Genomic DNA, 23,566 nt, shown 5'->3' with positions numbered 1-23,566 from the left:
TCTACTTTCCCATTCGTACAATAATTCTGGGTAAAAATTCTATTCTAAAATTTTAAAATAGTGTAATACAATTCCCTTTGTACATCTATATCTATATCTATATCTATATTATATATAATAACAAAATTCTGGAATTTTAACTTCCTGCCCAATTCCTAAAAAATCTCTCTTCCCAATAAAATATATTAATTTCTACTTTCCCATTCATACAATAATTCTGCGTTAAAATTCTATTCTAATATTATAAAATAGTGTAATACTATTCCTATTCTAATCAATCAATCTATCTATACTATATATAATAACAAACTCCTCAAATTTTAACTTCCCGCCCAATTCCTAAAAAATCTCTCTTCCTAATAAAATATATTGATTTCTACTTTCCCATTCGTACAATAATTCTGCGTTAAAATTCTATTCTAATATTATAAAATAGTGTAATACTATTCCTATTCTAATCAATCAATCTATACTATCTATCTATACTATATATAATAACAAAATCCTCAAATTTTAACTTCCCGCCCAATTCCTAAAAAATCTCTCTTCCTAATAAAATATATTGATTTCTACTTTTCCATTCGTACAATAATTCTGCGTTAAAATTCTATTCTAATATTATAAAATTGTGTAATACTATTCCTATTCTAATCTATATCTATACTATATATCAGTGTTTCAAAAATCGCGCCGCTTGCCGCGGCAATGAAGGCCTGTATTGGCTTCTTCCGCGGCCACCTCGCCGGGTGAACCGGCGATTATTATTATTATTATTATTATTATTATTATTATTATTATTATTATTATTATTATTATTATTATTATTTTTAAGTTGTAATGTGTCAAAACTTCGGCACGGCATAACTTTTGACTCGGTTGTTCGTTTTAGACAAATGTTTTTTTGAAATCGCTTATTTTTTCGAGATCTATCCACCGCTTTCTAAAAAATGCTTTATTAAATAGTTTCTAAGAAAAATGTTTGGCCCACCAATTTCTAAAAAAAATGATTTATTAAATAGTTTCTAAGAAAAAACTATGAGAACATTGTATTTTATTAATGAATTTTTAAAATTTTTTATTAAAAAATTGTCCCGTACATTATTTAATAATCTTTCTTTATAATTGGTCAATTTATTTAATTATGGGAAATTAGGGAATAATTAATGATGGTAATAGAAATCCTAGAAGAATATAAAATTGAAGAATATTTAATTATTATTATATTATTATTATGACTCATGGAATACAATACAAGAATATTTAATTATGGTTATATTATTATTGTGCCTCACGGCCATTATATACTAACAGAAATTGAAAAGATACTAATAATAATAATAATATAATAATAATATCTAAAAGTAATTAAGTGTTAATAATAATAGTAAGAATATTAACTTAAGAATTATAACATAGAATAAATCGTAATAATTAATAACTATAGTCTATGATTAAATTTGGAATTGTCAGGAAAGATAAACGACCTCTGGTGAAATTAACTCTTAAATAATTATATATCGATTTAAATATTCTTATTATATTACAATAATTCCATTCCGTACATCGCACGGGTGAAAATACTAGTTCTAAGATAAAAATAAAATAAAATAAGAAGTAAATTCTACTAAATAATAGACACGAAATAGTAAAAAATTAGAAGAAGTACAAAATAAAGGAAGAGATGAAATGTTAGAAGGAAACGTGCATCACAGTAACAAGCCATACAAAGTTTGCCAACCTAAGAGCATCCACATTTATGCATATTATGGAGTTATTTCAGAATTAATTCTCCCCACCCGAAATAATAGCTAATGTGGGGAAGAATTATTTGAGAAATAATCCTCCTGCAAATGAAGGGAGAATTCAGAAAATTGTAGGACCCACCAATAAAGCATCACTGGTGAGAGCCACGCATGGCTGTCACCATAGCGCACGGCGGGCGCGTCAGGCGCGCCTGACAGTCTTAATTATTTTTATTTTTTTAAAAAAAATTTAATTTTCCTTTTTTTTTTTCCTTTTTTTTTCTCTCCCCTCCCATCTTCTCTTTCCTAATCACTCTTACATTATCCCCCTATTCTCCCCAACAAATGTGGATATGGGGATAATGTAAGGGTGATTAGGAGAGAGAATGTGGGGAAGGGAGGAAAAAAAAAATAAAAAAACCAAAATTAAAAAACAAACGAAAAAAAAGAAAAAAGAAAAAAGAGCTGTCAGGCGCGTCGTTCGACGCGCCTGACGCGCCCGTGTGAGCGGGCTGCTGTGCGCGAAACGCGCACAGCAGCCTAATGTTTCTTTTTTTCTTTCTTCTTCTTTTTCTGACAATATACCAACATTTGCAGGACAAATCTTTTTCAATTATCTCCCCTCTACATTAGCTATTATTTCTTGTTGGAAGAATGCAAACTGAAATCTCCCCATAATATGCACAAGTGTGGATGCTTCATTTCTCTATTTTTCCATTTTCAATTTTTCAGATTTTCTTTTCCATTTCTCTAGTTTTCCATTTCTTCATTTCCTCAATTTTTCATTTTTCTAATTTTGTGATTTTATTAAATACAATCATCTTATATACCATTTGTATATTTATACAACAAAGATAATAATCATAATCATAATCATAATCATAATGATAACAACAACAATAATAATAATATTAATAACAACAACAACAATAATAGTAGAAATAATAATAATAATAATAATAATAATAATAATAATAATAATTTAAAAAAAATAATAATATCAATAACAATAATCCTATATATAATAAAGCCATATGGTCTTGTGAAAATTAAATGGTGATAATCAACATTTAATTTTCACAAGACCATAATAATATTGTTATTGTGAAAATTAAATGTTGATAATCAACATTTAATTTTCACAAAACCATAATAATATTGTTAATTATAATAACAATAATAATAATAATAATAATAATAATAATAATAATAATAATAATAATAATAATAAGGCACAAGTGTCAAATAGGCTCATCTACTACTGCGAAGTGCTCAATTCCCACCACGAACTAAATTAAGTGCCAAATAGGCCCATCTATTAACTAAATTTGTTTAATAGACTTTTTTTGCAGGTTGCTAACATGTTGCCTTTCTCCAACCATTTTGTAAATTGCCTTTCAAATCTTTGCTTAGAAACCTTTGTTTTCTGCAAGTCTTTCTCCAGAACGAATCCAGTGGTGATGGTGGTTTACTCAAAGATTTGGAAATTCAAATCAGAAACTTTTGCACTCAAAGCTGAAGATGACATCCAAATACAAATATTTGCTTCAGTTGAACTCCGACAAACTTTACAAGAAATAGCAAAGAATGCAACACAGCTGTTGAAGATTCTAACTAGACAAAAAGAGTCCTGTTTAAGTGAAAGGGGGATGGCTAGTGCTGCTTTAAGCATTCTCATCATAACAAAGCTTGAGTATTTCTTTTTGAAACCCATCCCAATTGTGTTTCTTGATGATGAAGCTATTATGCCTTTCTTTGAATACCTTTATTTTTATGAAGAATACCTTTTGAGCCCCATCCCACCTTTTAATGATGAAGCAGGCGAAGAAGAAATGAAATCTTTATTCAGAAAGCTTTGTTCTCTGCAAGCCGTATTGCAGAGGAAATCTAATAGTAGTGCTGCAATTAGAAAATTTGCACTCAAAGCTAAAGATGACATCGGAATACAACTACGCAAGCTGAACAGATTGGCTGGAGAAAGGCAACCTGTTAGCAACCTGCAAAAAAAGTCAATCGAACAAATTTAGCTGGTAAATGGAACTATTTGGCACTTAACTTAGTTCGTGGTGAGAATTGAGCACTTGGCAATAGTAGATGGGCCTATTTGACACTTGTGCCTGATAATAATGATAATAATTTCCACGGACAGTTTCTAATAAATATAATATATATACATATATATATATATATATATATATATATATATATATATATATATATATATTTACTTATTTATTTATTTATTTATTATATTTATTTATATTTCAATTTCTACTGGCAAATTATTGTGAGGAACGATGGTCCACATAATTGTATGGATCATGAATATTAAATACATTTTTAATATATTAAAAATACATTATTTTTATATTGAAAGTACCTTACATACATATATAATGTACCCTTAGTATATTTAAAATATACTTTTTATTGCATGCAACCCCAAAGTTCATAATTTGAAATTAATATATGGCATAGCTAGGCGGCCTAATATTTAAAATTGTTGATGTGCATATTGAGAACTACGGAGGCAAAGATGCGTTATTCGTGGATTCATCGGATACTATCCAACAACACTCTCCAACTTAATTGACGTAAAGTGGCTTAGTAACATTAAGATTATATTCTCGAATTATTAGTTCTCATCTTTTATTGATTACACACTTAATTCGATAGTATTTGGAAGAAAAAAATCAATGTTCGAACTAAGATTGTGATTTGGGTCTTTAAAGGTCAATTGTATGTTGCTACATCTAGAATTAGAAATCTCAAAGGTCTAAAAATTTTGATCCGTGGTGACTCTAAAATTGTAATTCAATTACTATTGTAGTTTACTAAGTTCTTAAAAATTTGTAATATTAAATACTATGTACTAAATTTTTAATATAGTTTAAGATTTGTAGTAATCACCCACCTTAAATATTATTTTAATTATAAATATATTTATGTTCATAATTTTATCATAGAAATTCACACATAATAATTATTAAATAACAAAAATTTTATATATGAATAAACCTCATATAGGGTATATTTTTATAACATATTAAATACTAGTAATAATAATAATAATAATAATAATAATAACAATAATAATATCAATAACAATAATAATAATAATAATTAGAATTTAATAACAATAATTATTGTTAAATCTGAAGTAAAAAAGAAAATAGTCACCAACAAGATTTAATACTTAGACCTAAGGCTAACCTAGCCTATTCATCTGTCTATTTCCATTCCTCCATTTGGAGATGTTGATTTTTTTATTCTCCAAAAGCTTAACAAGATTGTAGAATGGAGATGAAAAAGGCATTTGGAAGAAGAAATTTAGTAAACAACTTCTCCCTTTTTTTATTTTCTACTTCTCAATTTCTTCATTTTTTGAAAAATCCTCCATTTTTTCAAGTTGATAAACGACCCCTAAATAGTCCCAGTTTTGTCCTCTAAATAGTCAGAATTTGAACGACAACATCGGCAAAGGCAAAATAGCCCATTAATTTTGCAAGGAACACCTATGAATGCACAAAGTACAACATATTTTGCTTGAAAAAGTCGTGGGAAAAAATGCAGTGATCTTTTATATTATACATAGACAATATGAGATATGACTATAATAAATTTAATTAGATATTCCTTTTGTGTTTTTTTTCTTCGAAATGACTTTATGTGAAAAGGTTGATACTTTATGACTTTATAATAAGTTTAGTGGTCTGTTTGATACTTTATGCATAATTTGGTTTTTAAAGCTATCTATCTTTTAATTATTTTTTTTGGATCATATGTTTTAGTCATTTAATCGGCAAGATGGGCCTATGTTTTATAAGCAATCTTATCTTAGATTCTTTTTAAACTTTCTCAAACATTCAAAAGAGGTTCCAGGTCGGGTATCACAAAACGCGCCAGGTAGGGGTCGAACCTACGACTTTCTGCTTAGGAAACAGACGCTCTATCCACTGAGCTACAGGCGCTGCTTGATATTGATATGCACTTTTGTTTACTTACCTTTGTAAAACACTTTTGTTTTCTTAACTTTTTGTCAAACATTAAAAAGATGTTACAGATTTATTACAGAACGCGCCAGGTAGGGGTCGAACCTACGACTTTCTGCTTAGGAAACAGACGCTCTATCCACTGAGCTACAGGCGCTTCCTGTTATTTGTATGCACTTGTTTTTACTTATAGGTCTATAGCCTATTTATTTCTTATGAGTACATTCCCCAAACACAACAAATATTATGAAGCTTGGCAACGGGGCGGGAGTGGGAAATGAGATCTCCATCCCCATCTCTGAATTCAATCTTCATTCCCCGTTCTAGGTAGATTTTTCGGGATAAAGAGTCTCCGTCACGATTTTTGCTCCATAGAATATCATTTTTTTATGTAAATTTTTAGAGTAACCTAGCTTGATGTCTTCAATTTGTTAGAAACCTCCAAAATTGTTAAGAGAGTGAAAGTTTACATAACACAATTCCTTCATGTCAATCATATTTCTGGATCAATTTTAACATGTAGTGTTTTCTATTATATGGTGCATTGTTCTATTTGACAAATTATTTACAGATATCTTGAAAGTATCCTAAATCAAAGTCTCTCCTCTCCTCTTCTGATTGAATGTTTTCAAGAATTTGAAACTCAAAGGAAAAAAGAAATTCAACAAATATATAGATTTTAATGTGATAAACTGATAATTAGTTTTAATGGGCTCGATGTAGGTGTTGAGTGTTACAACTGAAAAGTATCAAAGGATTAGTGATATATCACCAAGGAAAACAAAAATAGAAGACAACACTAATGTGATATTCACCTAGCAATGAAGGAATTGTGGCTTGTTGGGGAGTCGGATGCTAGCGAGCGATTGAGACACAGTGACAAGCCGATTGCAGGTAGTCGATGACGGTGACAAAGAAACAACTCCCTTTCTAGGTTTCTTTTGACATTTTTCTCTTTCTACTTTATAATTCAATGTACTTTTTAATTTATATGATATAAAATAAATATATAATTAGGGAACCGGAGTCACGAACGGGAACTGGGTTCAAGGCGAGGATGAGATCCCCGTCACCCACGGGGATGAGAAAGCTCTCCCCATCCTTACCCCAGTTCCTTGAAAAAAAAAAATCTCATCCCCGATCCATCAAGGTGAAGATGGATTTTTCCTTTCAGGGTTGGGTTGAATTACCATCCCTATTATGAACCGAGATAAAGACAAATATTTTGAACTCTCTCTAAAGATGGTAATGAATAGAGAGTGGGTTAAGGGTGACTACACCTATCCCACCCTATTAGCTCAATCATTCCTATTCCAATATGCCTACTCATCACCTTGCAGTCAAATGGCAACAACTCAAATCAACTCTTTCACATTCACATAAAGCCAAATTTCTCTACTGCAAGACTCCAGCATGGAGACAAGTTTCACAATCAACACAGTTAGCGTATCAGGAGTTTGTCAATACAACAGGCAAAGCTTTATGGTATACATTTCAGTTGGGTGATCTCCACAAACAAACAAGCCTGCCTATTCATATAATATAACAGTATTCTATATGTATTATCAGCCCGTGGCAATATACTATCTGCAAGTTAATCGTGTGCAAGAACCGTAAGAAACTAAAACCAGAACTTTGCTAAGCAGGTCCCGGTCCCCGGGGATTACTACTTCGCTTCTTGCTCTACCACTGAATGGTTCTTCCAGAACTCGTCTAAATTATTCCCTTGTAGAGGCGGTAAAGAATACATGCTTTTGGTCGAGCTTACGCTTCTGATCTGCTCTAGCACTTGCAACGCTGAATTCGCGAGTGCCATGTATGTATTTCCCATGATATCGATTTCACTGAGTTCTTGAGGAACTCTGAGAGGCTGCTGCCTCTCTTCACTTTCGGTCATGGTGGTCTTGAGGTTATTGCGCAGCAAAATCTCGCAATCCTTCACTAGTTGTTTCAGTACGTCGGTGTTGAAGAATGGCTCTTCTAGCACAGTCTGGATAAAAGGCAAGCGAAGGAGATCCCCGCTACGCTTGTCGTATTTTTTCAAAATCTTAACTATTCCTGCACAAATCAATTCGACGCATATAACAATCAATTGAAATACGAAGGCAAGGAAGCTATGCACAAGCCCAACTTGAGATTCCCAACCTATAATATCATAATCTACACTTCTTAGAGCAACCACATTTGTGGGTTTTGATGGGTTTTTGCAGAGAAAAACCATAGACATATTACTAATATTGAACTTTATCGAGTTAGCAAGAGACGAAAGATAAATGGCACATTTGGATAGGCAAGTACCTAAGTAGTTAAGAGCGCTGTAATTTTCCAACAGCACCATCTGCCCATGAAGATCTACTATCTCGCTTCCAATATTCATCAACTTCACATATGAACCATTAGCCTTTTCTACTGTCTTTTTCAGTAGCTGCACTCAACCAGAAGAAAAACATTACTACTACCTCACACCAAGCAAAACAAAAAATAAGTGAAAAAAAAGAGACAAAACATAAAATATATATGGCCCTGTTTGGTAAAATAGTTAGCATATCAGCCAATTACGACTTATTTGACCACTATTAGCTGTTTGATTAATTAGCTTTTTGTAATAACTTATTGCTCCAAAATGCAAAAATTCAAAAAAGCTGCTCAAAGTAATTTTTTCAATCCGCTTTTTGAGAAAGCCATTTTGCACGTAATCAACTATCAACTAGCAGCTAATTTACTAAACACTTTTCTACAATCAGCTAATGCTATCAACTAGTCAAACCCACTAACCCAATAAGCTAACCGCTATTTAGCAAACACCCCATTAACATTGAATTGAAAACGCAGTTGAATTAACCGAGGTCCTTCAAATTTCAAGTGTTATTTCAGTCTCGATGCCTTTTGGCACAATATACTGTACCTTGTGGTCTAGTTTTACCTCTCCCCTTATACTTCCAACCCTAACAACAACACAGCCAAGCACAAAGCAAGATGCTTAGAGGCTTAAATCATTCTAGAAGTTCCCAGATATAATAAAAACCGGGATTAACCATATGATGTAGTTTTCTTTACTTAAATCATCACAATATGCAGTCAATAAATCAAAGGGAAATCAAGAAAAAACATCAGTTTAAGCCCAAAATAAATGAATGATTGAAACCCAATAAAGATGCCATTTTTAATGCTGCCATTCTGCTGCTTGTATAGTAAGAACTGTGCTCATCTCTGATCAATATCTTAGTTTTCTGTAATTTCCTAACAGATTATCCAAGTAATTTGGGTAAAACCGACCAAAATTAACCACATAATGTAATATTGTTTGATAAATTCATAAAAATCAAGGAAAAAGATGAGTTAAATTCCGAAATAAACAATCGAATAAGTGAAACGCAAAACAGATACCTCCAACTTGATGACATAATCTTCTTCCTGATCCATAAAGAAGGAATTGAGCTTGTGAATCTCCCTCCGCAAAAGGGTCACGAAATCCGTAACCTCCTTAGCCACCTCCGGCTGATCGCCGCCGTCCTCCAATCTGGGCCGCTTGGTGGGCCGGCAGCTACTCTCGCCCTCCTTGGGGAAGATCAATTTGAGCTGCTTCTTGAGATCCTTGTACGACAAGAACATCTCTTCCCATTCTGGGAGCACCTTCGCTATGTGGGCAATCATAGCACTCAAACTCTTCCAGTACTTCATTTTCTCTCTCTATGGAATATGTGTGTGGATGAAGAATGGGGAGGAAGAGAATGGGAATGGAGAGAAAAGGGTTGTGTAATAAGGGCGAAAATGCGTGAAGCATTTGGAGAGGAATATTCGGCGAGAGGCGAAAGGAAGGAATATCCAGAGAGAATATGTGGGAAGATGAGGAATATCCAGGCAAGTGTGTGATATGCTCTTCGTTTCGATCAGTACGGTCATATAAGTTTACCTAGTAAATGCTCCAAATTTACTTTGCGCCCCCTGTTTTCAAATAATATTATATCTCAAGTAATTGTACATTTCATTTGTACGTTACTGTAATAATATATGTTTGGTGAACCAAACATACTGCAGCGCCGGCCTTCAACATACATGCCCAACAAAATAAATTAATTTTCCCAAAACATCCCCCCAATAATTTAAATAATAACGAGACTATGAAGACGGGTTTAACACTCTCGTTATTCTTATTGTCTTTTCGTGCTACTAGGCAACGGGATGCTTGAGCAGTTGAGCCTATCGATGGAGCTCATAAGCCCATTGCCTTATACTCCAATAGTTATGCTGTGCAACCAAATACATCATGCATGGTGCATACGATGCAAAACGACGTCGTTTTGACTAAAAACGCGCATCTCACTTAAAAAAAAAACTCAGGTCCGATTCTCGGCAATAACATTATTGTGGATATATAGTTATGAATTTATGGATATATAGTTATGAATTTATGGATATTTAATTGATTCATTGTGGATATTTAGTTCAATCATTGTGGATATTTAGTTCAATCATTGTGGATATTTAATTCATTCATTGTAGATATTTACTTCATTCATTCACTGTGGATATATAGTTATGAATTTATGGATATATAGTTATGAATTTATGGATATTTAGTTCATTCATTGTGGATATTTAGTTCAATCATTGTGGATATTTAGTGCATTCATTCACTGTGGATATATAGTTATGAATTTATGGATATATAGTTATGAATTTATGGATATATAAAAATGCTATTGCCGGAAATTGAACCTGATTTCTTTTTTAAGTGGGACGCACATTTTTTAACCAAAACGACGTCGTTTTTGCCTCCGTATGCACCATGCATGGTGCATACGGATGCATAGCATAATATGCCCTAATACTCTGAAGGTAATTAACAAATGAGACATGTGATTGTTAATTAGTGTTCACTGGCTTCCTAAGTCCATGAAAATATGTTTATTTTTTTATATAAATAAATTTTATAATAATAATAAGAGTAAATTTCAATTTTGGTCATATGATTATAGGGGTCTTGTTAATTTTAGTTCCTGACTTTCAAAAGTCTCAATTTAGTACCTTAACTATGCAATTTTTGTTAATTTTAGTCACTCCGGCCAAATTTCGCTGGAAAATTTTTAATAGTTAAAATAATGAGGGTATTTTGGTCGTTTCGGTCATCTTTTCTTCTTCTCCGGCGAGTCCATCTCTTTCTCTCCCATTTCCAGCGTTCTTTCTCCCTCTAAACCCTATCTTTAATATCATCAAGCCTCCTTTCCCCATCATCTTAGTTCATTGCATTCACCGGAAACGGGAGAGGAAGGGATGGACTCACGTGGGAAGAAGAAAAGAGACGTGAAATGATCAAAATACTCTTATTATTTTAATTAAAATTTTCCGAAGAAATTTGGCGGGCAATTTGGCTGGAGTGACCAAAATTGACAAAAATTGCATAGTTAAAGTACTAAATTGACACTTTTAAAAATCAATGACTGAAATTAACAAGACCCCTACAGTCATATGACCAAAATTGAAATTTCTTCTAATAACAATATTACTTATTATTATTATTTAAAATAAAATAATACACTCATACTTTTAAAAGTGATTTTGTAATTACTAATTAGTTATCCGCGAACAACTAATTTATCCAACATTTTTCTACAACCAACTAAGTCAAATCCGCTTACTCAATATGCTAACAACTATCAGTTAAGTTAATACGCTATCAACTATCAGTGTGTTTCACACGCCTAAAGACAATGATAAAGTGTTCCTTTATTTGTACTAAGTCTCAGGTTCCTTATACGAGATTATGTTCCTAAGAGCATCCACAATAGTTGAAGTATTTTGTGATTTTTGAGGAATTTTTGTAAGTGTGATTAGGAAATATAATATGGAAAGAGAGATGAAAAAGATTTTTTTTTTTAAAAAAAAGCAAAACTGATTTTTCTTTAAAAAAAAACAAATATTAAATGTACTGTCAGGCGCGCCTGAAGCGCTACAGTCTGTGTGCGAAACACGCACAGGGTAACTTTTTTTTTTTTTTTTTTTTTTTAATTTTTTAACGCAAATACTATTCTAAAAACCATGGCGTGCAGAAGCTCCTCAATTTTCTCTCTCTCCACTTCATCATACACTGTACTAAGAACCCCAAAAAAACCTCGGATAATGATACTCTAACAAGTCAAGGATTATTGAAATACTTTTGGAGTTGAAGAAATTTGAAATAGGAGGCTGGAAAGTAGAAAATACTGTTGCGAAAGTTGTTTCAATATAAGAAGGAAAATAAGATGTGAATTTCATATTTTAACCCTCTAATAATAGAGGGTTTTTGAATTTTCCGTCAGGTTGAGATAGAAACATAACGTCAGAGACCAGATATGCCACTTCGCTCATAACAGAAGGAATAAGTCGTCAATATAGGTATAACTCAGGGACCAATTATTCCATTTTCCTATTTTTTTTATAATGAAATTGATGCATTTACGGGTAATTAATAAATATAAAAGATTTGTTACATTGCATTAGCATATATAAACTTTTGTTTGCCAACTATCCTGTAGTGTGATGACACCTCTATTACTATTCTAAATAAGTAGTCACAAAATCGAACCTCAATGGTGAAGACATCGATTCTTTGGATTGAACCTCGTTAGGTCCACATTTTTGCGGTTCATATTTTTTGTGACTTAACTCATTTTATTGTGGGTGAGAGCGGACTAACAACGGATTTCAACCCACTTTGACACCCCTACTTATTTGAACGAAATTATTATTCTTTGAAGGCTAGTTTCACGTATAAGAAGTTTCCCAAGGGAGATCCTTTCTCCACGTAACTTGTAGCAAGAGAAAACCAAAGAGGAAGGTAACACAATTTCTTAGAAACATAATTGTACAATGGAACACACAAAGCAAAACATCATTCTTTCTTTCAACAAGGATATTCTTCCATTTCCCTCGACATCTATAAATACATATATACAAATTCATCATAAGACGATCTTAAACCATACACAAACTCTTTATATAGCCTTTTAATCAGTAATATTTCTATTGCTAATCTCTATCATCTTCGAGGTTGATAGGATATTTCGTACACTCTTTGAGGTTGGTATTTTTCTTTTACATCAAACATACATAATTCATAATGGCTAACGACGAGAACGAGAACTCATATGATTATACGTTTCATGAATTACAAAATGCTTTCATTGAATGCTTTCATAAATTGACAAAAATGATTGAAGAAAAATGCGTTTCGAAAAAACAACTTGATTCTCTGCAATCGCAACTTGATAAAATTCTTGTTGAAAAATCCAAGCTTGAATTGCAAGTGGATACTTTTTCAAAAGAAATTGATTCTTTGAAATCCGTTTGTGAGTATCAAAAATTGACAATTGAAAAGTTCACCAAAGGTAGCACCGCACTTGATACTATTCTTGATTCACAACGCTTATGTTGGGATAAAAGAGGAATAGGCTACAATAATAATCACAATACAAATAAGCAAAACATATCTTCTCATATGACTCATTATTCATCATCATCTATATGTTGCACATATTGTGAGAAGCATGGTCATACGGTGAATAAATGCCCAATCAAAAGAAAAGTGGAATTAGGTAATCATACTCCATATTGGGAAAGACCTAGATGGGTAGAGAAAGGTTATTCGGCTAACACTCAAGGACCCAAAAATTTATGGGTACCAAAAATTTAAATCGTTTTTTCGTAGATTCTAAAACAGGAGTCCTCATAGGATGAAGAACAGACCAAGTGCCGAGGAGGTCACGAATGATACTATAAAGGTCAAAGAGGTGTTCGACAACGGTTGATAGATGATCGAGTTAACTGATAGTTAATAGTTGTGCTGATTGGACATGACTGAATTGAATAACAGTAGAAACGATGCCGAGCTAGTACGTAAATTGTTGTTGTTGTTGTTGTTTGTTTGTTTGTTTGTTTTTTTTTTTTTTTTTTATTTTTTTAAAGAAAATTATTAATGGGTATTGTGTAATTATATTGTAGTTGTAGTATAAATGGAAAAGCTGTTATAATTAATTGTAAATAATAAATGTTGATGATACCAATTAAAATGTAGTAAGAAATTATATATACTTCGCAAATTAATGTACGCAAGTTTTTTGTTGTTTGTTTTTGTGTTTTTTTTTTTTTGAAAATTTGTTGAGGCAAAATATTCAACCACTTCCAAACATTTAGAAAGAGTAAAAGACATTTTTGGTCCTAAACTTATAGTGGCACGGACAATTTTAGTCCTTAATAAAAAAATCAGACAATTTGTGGACACTCTTATTGTGACGAGGACAATTTTGATCCTCCGTCACTCTTTCCGTTAGATGCTCCGTTTGAGAGGGGTATTTGCGTCTTTTCATCGTATTAACTCAATCTCAGACCTTTGAAACGACGTAGTTTAAGTTTGGTGACAACAAATGTGTATCGTCTGATGCAGAGCCATTACCTTCCACCGCAACTTCTCTTTCAGAAACAAGCATTCCAGGTGGCAGTTTTGTTCCATTAATTCTCGATATTTTCTCCAGGATAAGTAATGCTTCTTCTCGTCTCCCCTTTGCGCATAAAAATCTCAGTGATTCAATGGTGAAACCGTAGAACAAAAGAAGCAATGAAGAGGGTACAGAAGAAAACGCAAGTAGCCATCTCCAGCCCAGTTTTGGCATGACAACCTGTAATAAGCAGAAGAAGTATTGGATACTAATTTGCTCAATGCCGCCCCATCGTGGCCGTGATTCATACTATTATGCTCCCCTAGGTTTCTGAGGTGGCCCGTGATGTCAACCTCCCTTCCGCCTTGCTCTGGATTCAACCCGCGACTGTTTTGGATATTTACTATTACTACTTCCATGGATATGAGGATGACTTCAAGAATGCCGCTAGCGATCCAAACCGCCCCGTCTAACTACCTGGGCTTCCTCCCCTGTTCAGCCGCGATCTCCCGTCATCTCTACTCCCCTCCGGCTCCGGTGGAGATTACAGTTTTGCCATGCCAACCTTTAAGCTAATCTAACTGTGCTGGTTAACACTTTCGACGCTTTGGAGGCAGAGGGACTGAAATCCATAAGTAGCTACAATTTGATGGGAGTTGGGCCATTAATTCCCTCCGCTTTCTTGGATGGAAAAGATCCCTACGACACCGCCTTCGACGGTGATCTTTTCAAGAAATCAAAGGACGGCGGCTACATCAACGACTGGCTGAGCTCGCAGCTGGAGTCTTCTGTGGTCTACATTTCATTCAGAAGCCTCCTGAACCCTTCCAAAACCCAAAAGGAAGATACCGCGAAAGGGTTGCTGGAGATTAAAAGCCCATTCCTGTGGGTGATAAGAGACAAACCAGAAAACGATAAAGGAGACAATAACGAAGAAGAAAAGGAGAAATTGAGTTGCATGGAGGAATTGGAAAAACATGGATTAATAGTGCCATGGCGTTCCCAAATCGAAGTCCTGAAACACCCCTCTCTGGGTTGCTTCATCACGCACTGTGGATGGAATTGGACTCTCGAAAGCATATACTCCGGCACACCGGCGGTGGCGTTCCCTCACTGGACGGACCAAGGGACTAACGCCAAGCTGATTCAAGATGCGTGGAAGACCGGCGTGCGGGTGACACAAGGCGAAGACGGCGTTGTTGGGAGTGATGAAATAAAGCGGTGCATTGTGACGGTGGCTCAGAATCTGAGACTGAGTTGATATGATGAAAAGACGCAAATACCCCTCTCAAAACGGAGCATCTAACGGAAAGAGTGCCAGAGGATCAAAATTGTCCTCGTCACAATGAGTGTCCACAAATTGTCTGATTTTTTTAATTAAGGACTAAAATTGTCCGTGCCACTATAAGTCTAGGACCAAAAATGTCTTTTACTCCATTTAGAAATTATTTAGGACGTGAAAAAAGTCTTGGACATGTATATATGGATGCTAGTCGATCAGCACATCCGATTTCAGACTAGTCTTATCGAGTTGTCAAACTTATTGGTTAGGACTTATCATTTTTTTTGATTGAGTTTAAAATTCTTATCATTTTTTCTAGTTGAGTTTAAAATTCTTAGTCTTACCGCTAAAACCTCAAAGTGTCGGGCTTATGGTTCAAGTAAAACTTTTGACATTTTCAAATTAAAATTCTAAATTTCTAGTTTTGATAAAACCAGTATATTTAATATAAACTTATACATGATGCATCATTCAATCAATATAAAGTCCATTTCTAAATGCCAACTAAAAATAAATAATATATTACACTATAATACCTATGGTAGGGAATACCTCGACCGACATGCCTTCGTCTTTTATTCTTGTTTATGCAGGTTACAGGTCGGACATTCTTAGAAGAACCCGGTCGGCTCCCGATCGGGCATCGCCCGACCGACGTCTTCAACTCCCGATCGATAGCCCTTAGACGAGAGAGCCGAGAAGAGGCACGTGGTAGCATTACGCGCTGACTGGCAGGGCTCCCGGGAAGAAGACACGTGGTTGCTACGTGGGGTACATGCCGGACGGCCGGACTTGTGTCTCCGGCCTCGCGGCTATAAATACCCGCGACGGCAACAGTGTGAGGGACTTTTGGACGATCGATAGGCTATTTACAGAGCATCCCGACCGCAGTCAGTCGGCCATCGGAATAGCCATTGTAGATTGTATTAGGTCCTTTACCCGATCAATAAAGATTTAATTGCTTTTGATTGGACTGTCTTGACTACTATTAACTGCTTACGTGGAATTAACACTATCATTTTGGCGCCGTCTGTGGGGACCCGTGCACGAAAGCTAACGTTGACGAGCACCCGTCCTACCTATCACCATGTATCCCTACATGTACAACATCAATGATTATGACCAGGCAGACGCAGCTAGCTCAGCCGACAACCAGGATCATAATGTTGATCTCAATCTCAACCTCTCACCGCCCCATCTGCCGGTCCATAACCCGGCCGCCCAGCAGCCCGTTGAATGCATTCAACCGGGATATCCAGCACCCGGTCAGTAGTACCAGTATCCTGGGCAATATCCATACCCGGTCCCACCTCCACCATATGGATATTGGCCCGGTCAACCGATGTTCTATCCGTCCCCGACCGGATATCCACCATACATGCCTGTGCACACGGCTCCATCCCCAGCCCCTCCGATTTACCCGACTGTACCGGTCGAGCCGGAGCTTCAGCCCATTTCCCGGGCTAGGCGCTCGGCTCGTTCGAGGTTAGGGTCGCTGGGTGCCGAGGCCATGGAGGTACCACGACAGGCCCAACAGGTTCGGCCGGAAGTACAAGCCTCGACCGTAAACCTTAAAGACGAAGCCAATTGGGAAATGACGTTCGAGCGGCTCCGCCCAGCCATGCGACAACGATTGGGACCACAGGACCCGAGCCGGCGCTCAGTAGACTCACCGATGAGAGAAGCCAGCCAGGAAGGTTCATCTGCGCACAGTGGGTCGTGATCACACCGTCGACGACGCGCCTGGGAACCGGCCGGGCCCCGACGGTCGAGCTAAACGAGACCCGAGTACTGCTCAATGACCTCCGAGCGGAGTTCACTCGGTTTAGAGACGAGCACGCGGTGAGGCCCCCAGTCGATCAATCAGCCTCCCTGCTGAGGACACCCTTTACTGCGGAGATAATGACCCAGCCATACCCGCTCGATCTGCAAGTCCCGGGCAACAAAGGTTATGATGGTCGTATGGACCCTGAGGTCCATGTTAACACCTACTACGGCAACATGATGATGATGGGCGTGTCTGACGCCGTCATGTGTAGGGCTTTCTATTCCACGCTCGTCGGTCGGGCGGCGGAATGGTTCAGGTCACTCCATCGCCGATTTCGAAACCTTGGCGAGGAAGTTCAACCGCAAGTTTGTGACCTCCAGGATCATAAGAAAGCCCTATATGTATCTGGAGAAGGCCAAGCAGCTGGAGGGGGAGAGCTTGGCCGATTTTTTGGTCAAGTAGAAAGCCGCGGTCGGGGAGGTTGAACCAATGGATGATCTCACTGCCATTCACATGCTCCATATTTCCCTCCGCGCCGGCTATCTCTATCAGGATTTTATCCTCCACCCCCCGAGCACATATGAAGAGGCCCTCCAAAGGGTGACGGATTATGCTAACGCCGGTGAAGCGAACGCCGTTAAAAGATCGCAGGAGGTCGGGACTTCATCCCGTAAGCCAACCGGCCGGGCGGAACATCGATTGGGTGATGATCATCCCCGACCCCGCACCCGGCCTGGCGAGTTTACGGCCTTGAACTGATCCGCGGCAGAAGCCATGCAGTACGCCCAGTCCTGCAATCTCATCCGACTCCCTCATCCCGGACAAGACGGACCGGACAAATCTAAGCATTGCGCTTACCACCGTTGTGCCGGGCATGACACGGAAGAGTGCATGCACTTACGCCAGCTATTGGAAGATTTGCTCAGTATTGGAAAGCTGGATAAATGTGTGGGAAAGAGAGAAGAAACAAAGAAGGTTACCGATCGGAGAGATCACATGCGCTCCCATCACCGCTCTGATCGCTCCGATTGCTCCGATCGTGCAGAACGTTCCGATCGGTCGGGTCAGGACCACAGAGATGACCGCAGGGACCCCGACCCTCCATCCAGCAGCCGACCGGCAGGCAAGCCGACCATCCACGTGATCTTTGGTGGATTGGATGATGCTTCCCGACCGAGGGAAAACTGCCCGGTCGCGATCGTAGACTCCCGTGATACCGGGAAAAGGCAGAAGATGGAGCCCATAACCTTCTCCTTGGAGGACCAGCCCAACATCGGTGACTAGAGGTGTAAACGAGTCAAGCCGAGCCCGAGCTTGGGTAGGCTCATGCTCGTGCTCGTTAATGATAGCATTGCTCGAGCTCGTGAACTGATGCTCGAGCTCGAGCTCGGCAATTGTCGAGCTGCTCGAGCTTGAGCTCGAACAGCTCGGTTGTTCGAGCTCGAGCTCGAAATCGAGCCTGAACTCGAGCTCGAGTTCAGGCTCGAATTCGAGCTCGAGTTTAGGCTTGAATTTGAGCTCAATTTTGATCTCGAATTTGATCTGTTTGATTTAAAATTTAAACTACTTTGTTTTATGACTTTTATACATACATAATTATTAAAGTATTTTAATTTCTCTCCCCTAATTATTATTTTTATATACTAAATATAATATAATTATATTATATATTATATATTATAAGGCTCGCGAGCGGCTCTTCGAGCCGTGAGCCTACAATACCTAAGCTTGGCTCATGCTCGTTTAATCCACAAGCTGCTCGAGCTCAAACCGAGCTCGATTTTGACCGAGTTCGAGCCGAGCGTTGACCGAACCGCTCACGAGCGACTCGCGAGCGACTCAGCTCATTTACACCCCTAGCGGTGACCACGGCTTCGAAGCTCTTGTGGTCACTATTGATGTGAATGGGACCGATGTCCACAGAGTTATGGTGGACACCAGGAGCAGTGTCAACGTCCTTTATTTGGACGTGTTCGAGAAGCTTAAACTCGACAAGCGCGAGCTGATTTTAGTCGGTGTACCCTTGTCGGGATTTACCGGGGCCCTCATTCGCCCCGAAGGAAAGATCATGCTCCCGGTCGAGATCGGCACCCCGCCAAAATCTATCAAGACCGAGATGGAATTCGTTGTGGTAAACCTGCACTGCGTCCACAACATCATCTTGGACTGACCGGCCATAATGAAGATCGGTGGGATAATTTCTATGCCCCACCTATGCATGAAATTTCCCACCCCTAATGGGGTCGGTGTGGTTCGCGGAGATGTTCAATCCGCGCAGAAATGTTACACACGGGCCGTCAACAAACGTGATACTGGCACGTCTTCCCGGGTGAACACGATCGTGAAAGACGCTACCAGTGACCGGAAGGAGCAACCCGAGCCTTCCAAAGAAATCGAAGAAGTTCCCCTGTCCGAGGATCGACCGGACAGGAAGATCAAAATTGGCTGGGCCCTTACCCCCGAGCTACGATCAGAAGTGTTGGCAATCCTTCGGGAATTTGCCGACATCTTTGCGTGGGGGCCCGATGACATGCCCGGGATCGACCGTACAGTCATCTGCCACAAACTTGCCGTAGATCCCGCGGCCAAGCCGGTCGTTCAGAAGACACGGCACTTATCTTCCGATCGCCGAGAGTTCGTTAGAGAAGAGGTCAAAAAGATGGCGGCGATCGAGCACATCTGACCGGTGATTTATCCCGTGTAGGTGGCAAATATTGTTCTTGTTCCTAAGCCCCCAGCTTGGAGGATGTGCATAGACTTTACCGACCTCAACAAGGCCTGTCCGCTCGACCCGTATCCGCTCCCTAGCATTCATCAGATGGTCGACGAGACAGCCGGGGCCGAGCTTATGAGCTTCATGGATGCCTTCAAGGGTTATCACCAAATAATGATGCACCATGAAGACGAGAGAAAAATAGCCTTCGTGACCCCGAACAGGCTGTACTGCTACCGAGTGATGTCGTTCGGCCTTCGCAACGCGGGAGCAACCTATCAGAGAATGGTCAATATGCTCTTTACGGATCTCTTGGGCCGAGCGATGGAAGCATACATAGATGATATGGTGGTCAAGAGTCGGGACCGATCCAACCACACTCGGGACCTCCGGGAATGCTTTCAGATTATGCGGAGGTATCAGCTGAGATTGAACCCGACCAAGTGCACATTTGCGGTTCAAACAGGGAAATTCCTCGGCTATATGATGACCAAGAGAGGGATCGAGCCCAATCCGACTAAGGTCAAAGCTATTCTGGTTATGCAGCCCCCCACTACCGTTCGGGAGGTGCAACAATTGACCGGCCGGTTGGCAGCCGTGAGCCGTTTCCTCTCCAAGTTAGTCGAGCGCGCTTTACCGTTCTTCAAGGTATTGCGCAAGGTGAACAGATTCGTCTGGGACGATGAGTGCCGAGCGGCTTTCGACGAGTTGAAGGAATATCTCATGTCACCGATCGTACTGTCGAAGCCAGAGCTCGGGGAAGAGCTAGACGTGTACCTCGCCGTATCCGATCGAGCAGTAAGCGCAGTTTTGTGACGAACTGATCCGGAAGGGGTCCAGCGACCGGTGTACTATGTAAGCCACGCGCTACATGGTCCCGAGCTCCGGTACTCCCGGCTAGAGAAGGTCGTCTACGCATTATACATAGCCGCGAAGAAGTTAGCTCCCTACTTTCAGGGTAGAGTCATTCGTGTGTTGACCGATCAGCCGATCGGGCCAGTCCTCCGTACTGCTTCATCATCCAGTCGCCTAGTCAAGTGGGCGTTAATGCTGACCCAGTATGCGATCGAGTATCGACCGAGACCCGCAATCAAAGGTCAAGCCTTAGCAGATTTCTTGGTCGAGTGCACCACCCGGGACACCCGACCCCCGGAGGTCGAGGATCCTGAGGCGGAGTGGTGGTCGTTAGCAACAGATGGGTCCAGTAGCAAAAAAGGATCGATATGCCGATTATGAATCTGCACTCACTGGGATCGATAAACTTTTTGGATCTTATTAACCAAACCCCGGAGGGTTTCAAAGTGTACTTTGCATTAATGTATCAGTTCCATCCGACCAACAACGATGTCGAGTACGAAGCATTTGTCAATGGCTTACAGTGTGCTCGGGATTTGGGGGCTGATTACATCCGGGCTCAGACAGATTCTGCGCTCGTGGTCGGGCAGGTCCTGGGTGACTATGAAGTGAACGGTGAGCAATTACAAGCCTACTGGGACCTCGCAATGGAGAAGCTCACCTTGTTCTGGTGATACACCGTTCGACATGTACCCCGATTGGATAATGCTGCTGCGGACATCTTGTCCAAATTAGCGCAAGACGCCCCGGAACATATGTCAAAGATAGCTCGGATCTTGGTGATCCCGAGGCACAGCATCCACTGATTGCCGGTCGCACCTATCCAACCGGCGGAAGACACTTGGATCACCGATCTGATGGAATACCTCGAGCACGATCGGCTCCCAGACGACCCCCAATGTGCTCGGAAGGCCAAGCTCAGAGCTCCAAGGTTTCAAGTCCAAGACGGTCGTCTTTATAAGCGGTCGTATGGAGGCCCGCTCATTCGTTGCTTGACCGCATTTGAAACTGATTTGGTTATGAAGGAATTGCATTCGGGCATCTGCTCATCGCATCAAGGAGGCCGATCGCTAGCTTGCCGTATCATGTTGATCGGGTATTACTGGCCGTCTCTCCAGTTAGATTGTGAGAAGCTTGCAAGGGATTGTGAGACGTGGGTTGTTCGCTTGGATGCCCGGACGACCGGCTACCTTCTACCAGTCGGTCACGACTGCAATTCCTTTTGCTAGGTGGGGGGTGGATATTTTGGGGCCATTCCCGCAACTTTTCGGTCGGAGAAAGTTCATCATCGTCGCCATCGACTATTTCTCCAAGTGGATCGAGGCCGAGCCATTAGCTACGATCACTTCCCAACAGTGTGCTAGGTTTCTTTGGCGCAACGTCATTTCCCGGTTTGGTGTGCCCGTTCATCTCATCAGCGACAAAGGCCGCCAGTTTGTAAGCCAATACTTCCAGAACTTTCTTGCCATGATCGGGACAACCCACATTCGATTGTCGGTGGCTTACCCCTAGGGAAATGGACAGGTCGAGAATGTCAATCGGACAATCCTGGAAGGTCTGAAAAAGAAGTTGCACTCGACTGGTCGTAGTTGGGCTGATGAGTTATCTTATGTTCTCTGGACTTATCGGACGACCCCGAGAGAAGCAACTTTGGAGGCACCGTTTGCCCTAGTCTACGGGGCTGAAGCCCGACTCCCGGTCGAGGCATGGATTCCACCACCAGAGAGCGATCTTACAACGCAGAGGAAAATGAACACTCAATGGTCGTGGATCTTGACGGGGTCGAGGAAAAGAGAGAGCTAGCCGCTCGGCGTATGGCCGAGTACCAGAAGAGAGTGAAGAGTACGAAGGATGTCCGGGTCAACCCTCGGTATTTTCAGGTCGGGGACTACGTTTTACGCCGACGGGAGGCAAGTCAGCCTTTGGAAGGAGGAAAGCTAGCTCAGAATTGGGAAGGTACATACGTCGTCACAGCCGTTGTACGGCCGGGAACCTACCGATTGGAGACGACAACCGGAAGACAGATCGAGGGCACGTGGAATTCCGAGCACCTCGTCTTATTCAGGCATTAGCCTATTTTGTGTAATTACACACGGAGTGGGGGCTCGACCTGCGAGTGGGCCCCGATCGTCATTCATTATTTGTAAATGTTTGATGTAAATATTTTAACCGTATGCGAACGGGAAAATTTAATGTATATACGATCGGTGATTGCTCGACCGCTTGCATACGGCGGCCCGATCGATTTTTTTCTATCGCTCTAGTATGAGGTAGGTTTCCCTAAAATCTGCTTCATCAACTGGTCTCGCTCGTGCTCCAATCGATCGAGATTCAACATCAGCAATGACAAGGGGCTTTTCGCCCCTTGTAGCACCTCTCCCTCGGTTTCGACCGATAGGGGTGCACAACTAATTGGCTCTAATGGCCATCAATACCTTGGCTCTAATAGCCTTTACAACTCAGCTAGGCGAATTTACCGACCGACTCATGCGCTCCTCTTCGGCGGACACTTGGGTCACGCCACCGATCGGGGAAACCAGAGCTACAACCAGATTATCCCTGTTCCGTCCAACGTCTTTCCACTGTCGCACTCACTCGTGCCTTGTGTGCACAATAGTGTGGGGGCTAGGATGAAGGAAGTACAAGGCAGGCCAAGCGATCGGGAAGACCCCGAGCGAAATGGCCAAAATCTTTTTCGAATTTTCGACAAGGCCAAACGGTCAGGAAAATCTTGAACGAGCAGGCCAAAAAAGTTTTCGAAGTCTTTGAAATGTCAAAAGGCCATCAAGTCGGGACATGC

At 39.7% G+C, this 23,566-nt stretch overlaps 2 protein-coding genes and 2 non-coding genes across 4 annotated transcripts; 1 reads left to right on the top strand and 3 right to left on the bottom strand.

The window, feature by feature from the left end:
* Nucleotides 1-5,640: 5,640 nt before the first annotated feature.
* On the bottom strand, nt 5,641-5,713 carry TRNAR-CCU. Its single transcript has one exon. It is a non-coding gene; the product is annotated as a tRNA-Arg (tRNA).
* Nucleotides 5,714-5,818: 105 nt separating this feature from the next.
* Nucleotides 5,819-5,891, bottom strand: TRNAR-CCU. Its single transcript has one exon. It is a non-coding gene; the product is annotated as a tRNA-Arg (tRNA).
* Nucleotides 5,892-7,108: 1,217 nt separating this feature from the next.
* LOC109174288 (SPX domain-containing protein 1-like) lies at nt 7,109-9,601 on the bottom strand. Its single transcript, XM_019323535.1, has 4 exons — nt 9,122-9,601; nt 8,033-8,159; nt 7,422-7,792; nt 7,109-7,388 (listed from the first exon to the last, which is right to left on the bottom strand). The coding sequence occupies exons 1-4, from the start codon at nt 9,413-9,415 to the stop codon at nt 7,356-7,358; spliced, it is 825 nt and encodes a 274-aa protein (XP_019179080.1). The 5' UTR covers nt 9,416-9,601; the 3' UTR covers nt 7,109-7,355.
* A 4,483-nt stretch (nt 9,602-14,084) lies between these two features.
* LOC109174266 (crocetin glucosyltransferase, chloroplastic-like) lies at nt 14,085-15,425 on the top strand. The gene has a single exon (XM_019323510.1). The coding sequence runs from the start codon at nt 14,798-14,800 to the stop codon at nt 15,407-15,409; it is 612 nt and encodes a 203-aa protein (XP_019179055.1). The 5' UTR covers nt 14,085-14,797; the 3' UTR covers nt 15,410-15,425.
* The last annotated feature ends 8,141 nt before the right edge of the window (nt 15,426-23,566 follow it).

The sequence above is a fragment of the Ipomoea nil genome, unplaced genomic scaffold (genome assembly GCF_001879475.1).
Source record: "Ipomoea nil cultivar Tokyo-kokei standard unplaced genomic scaffold, Asagao_1.1 scaffold0579, whole genome shotgun sequence".
NCBI classification, from domain to species: domain Eukaryota; kingdom Viridiplantae; phylum Streptophyta; class Magnoliopsida; order Solanales; family Convolvulaceae; genus Ipomoea; species Ipomoea nil.
The sequence above is the reverse complement of the archived record's forward strand: the minus strand, read 5'-3'. Positions and strand labels throughout refer to the sequence as shown.

Excerpts from the sequence above, each read along its gene's own strand:
- LOC109174266 (XM_019323510.1), top strand. The coding sequence starts at position 14,798 with ATGGGAGTTGGGCCATTAATTCCCTCCGCTTTCTTGGATGGAAAAGAT.
- LOC109174288 (XM_019323535.1), bottom strand. The coding sequence starts at position 9,415 with ATGAAGTACTGGAAGAGTTTGAGTGCTATGATTGCCCACATAGCGAAG. Across the intron at positions 8,160-9,121 it reads ATTATGTCATCAAGTTGGAG|CTACTGAAAAAGACAGTAGA; the intron begins GTATCTGTTTTG and ends GGTTGAGTGCAG. Across the intron at positions 7,793-8,032 it reads CAGCGCTCTTAACTACTTAG|GAATAGTTAAGATTTTGAAA; the intron begins GTACTTGCCTAT and ends TGATTTGTGCAG.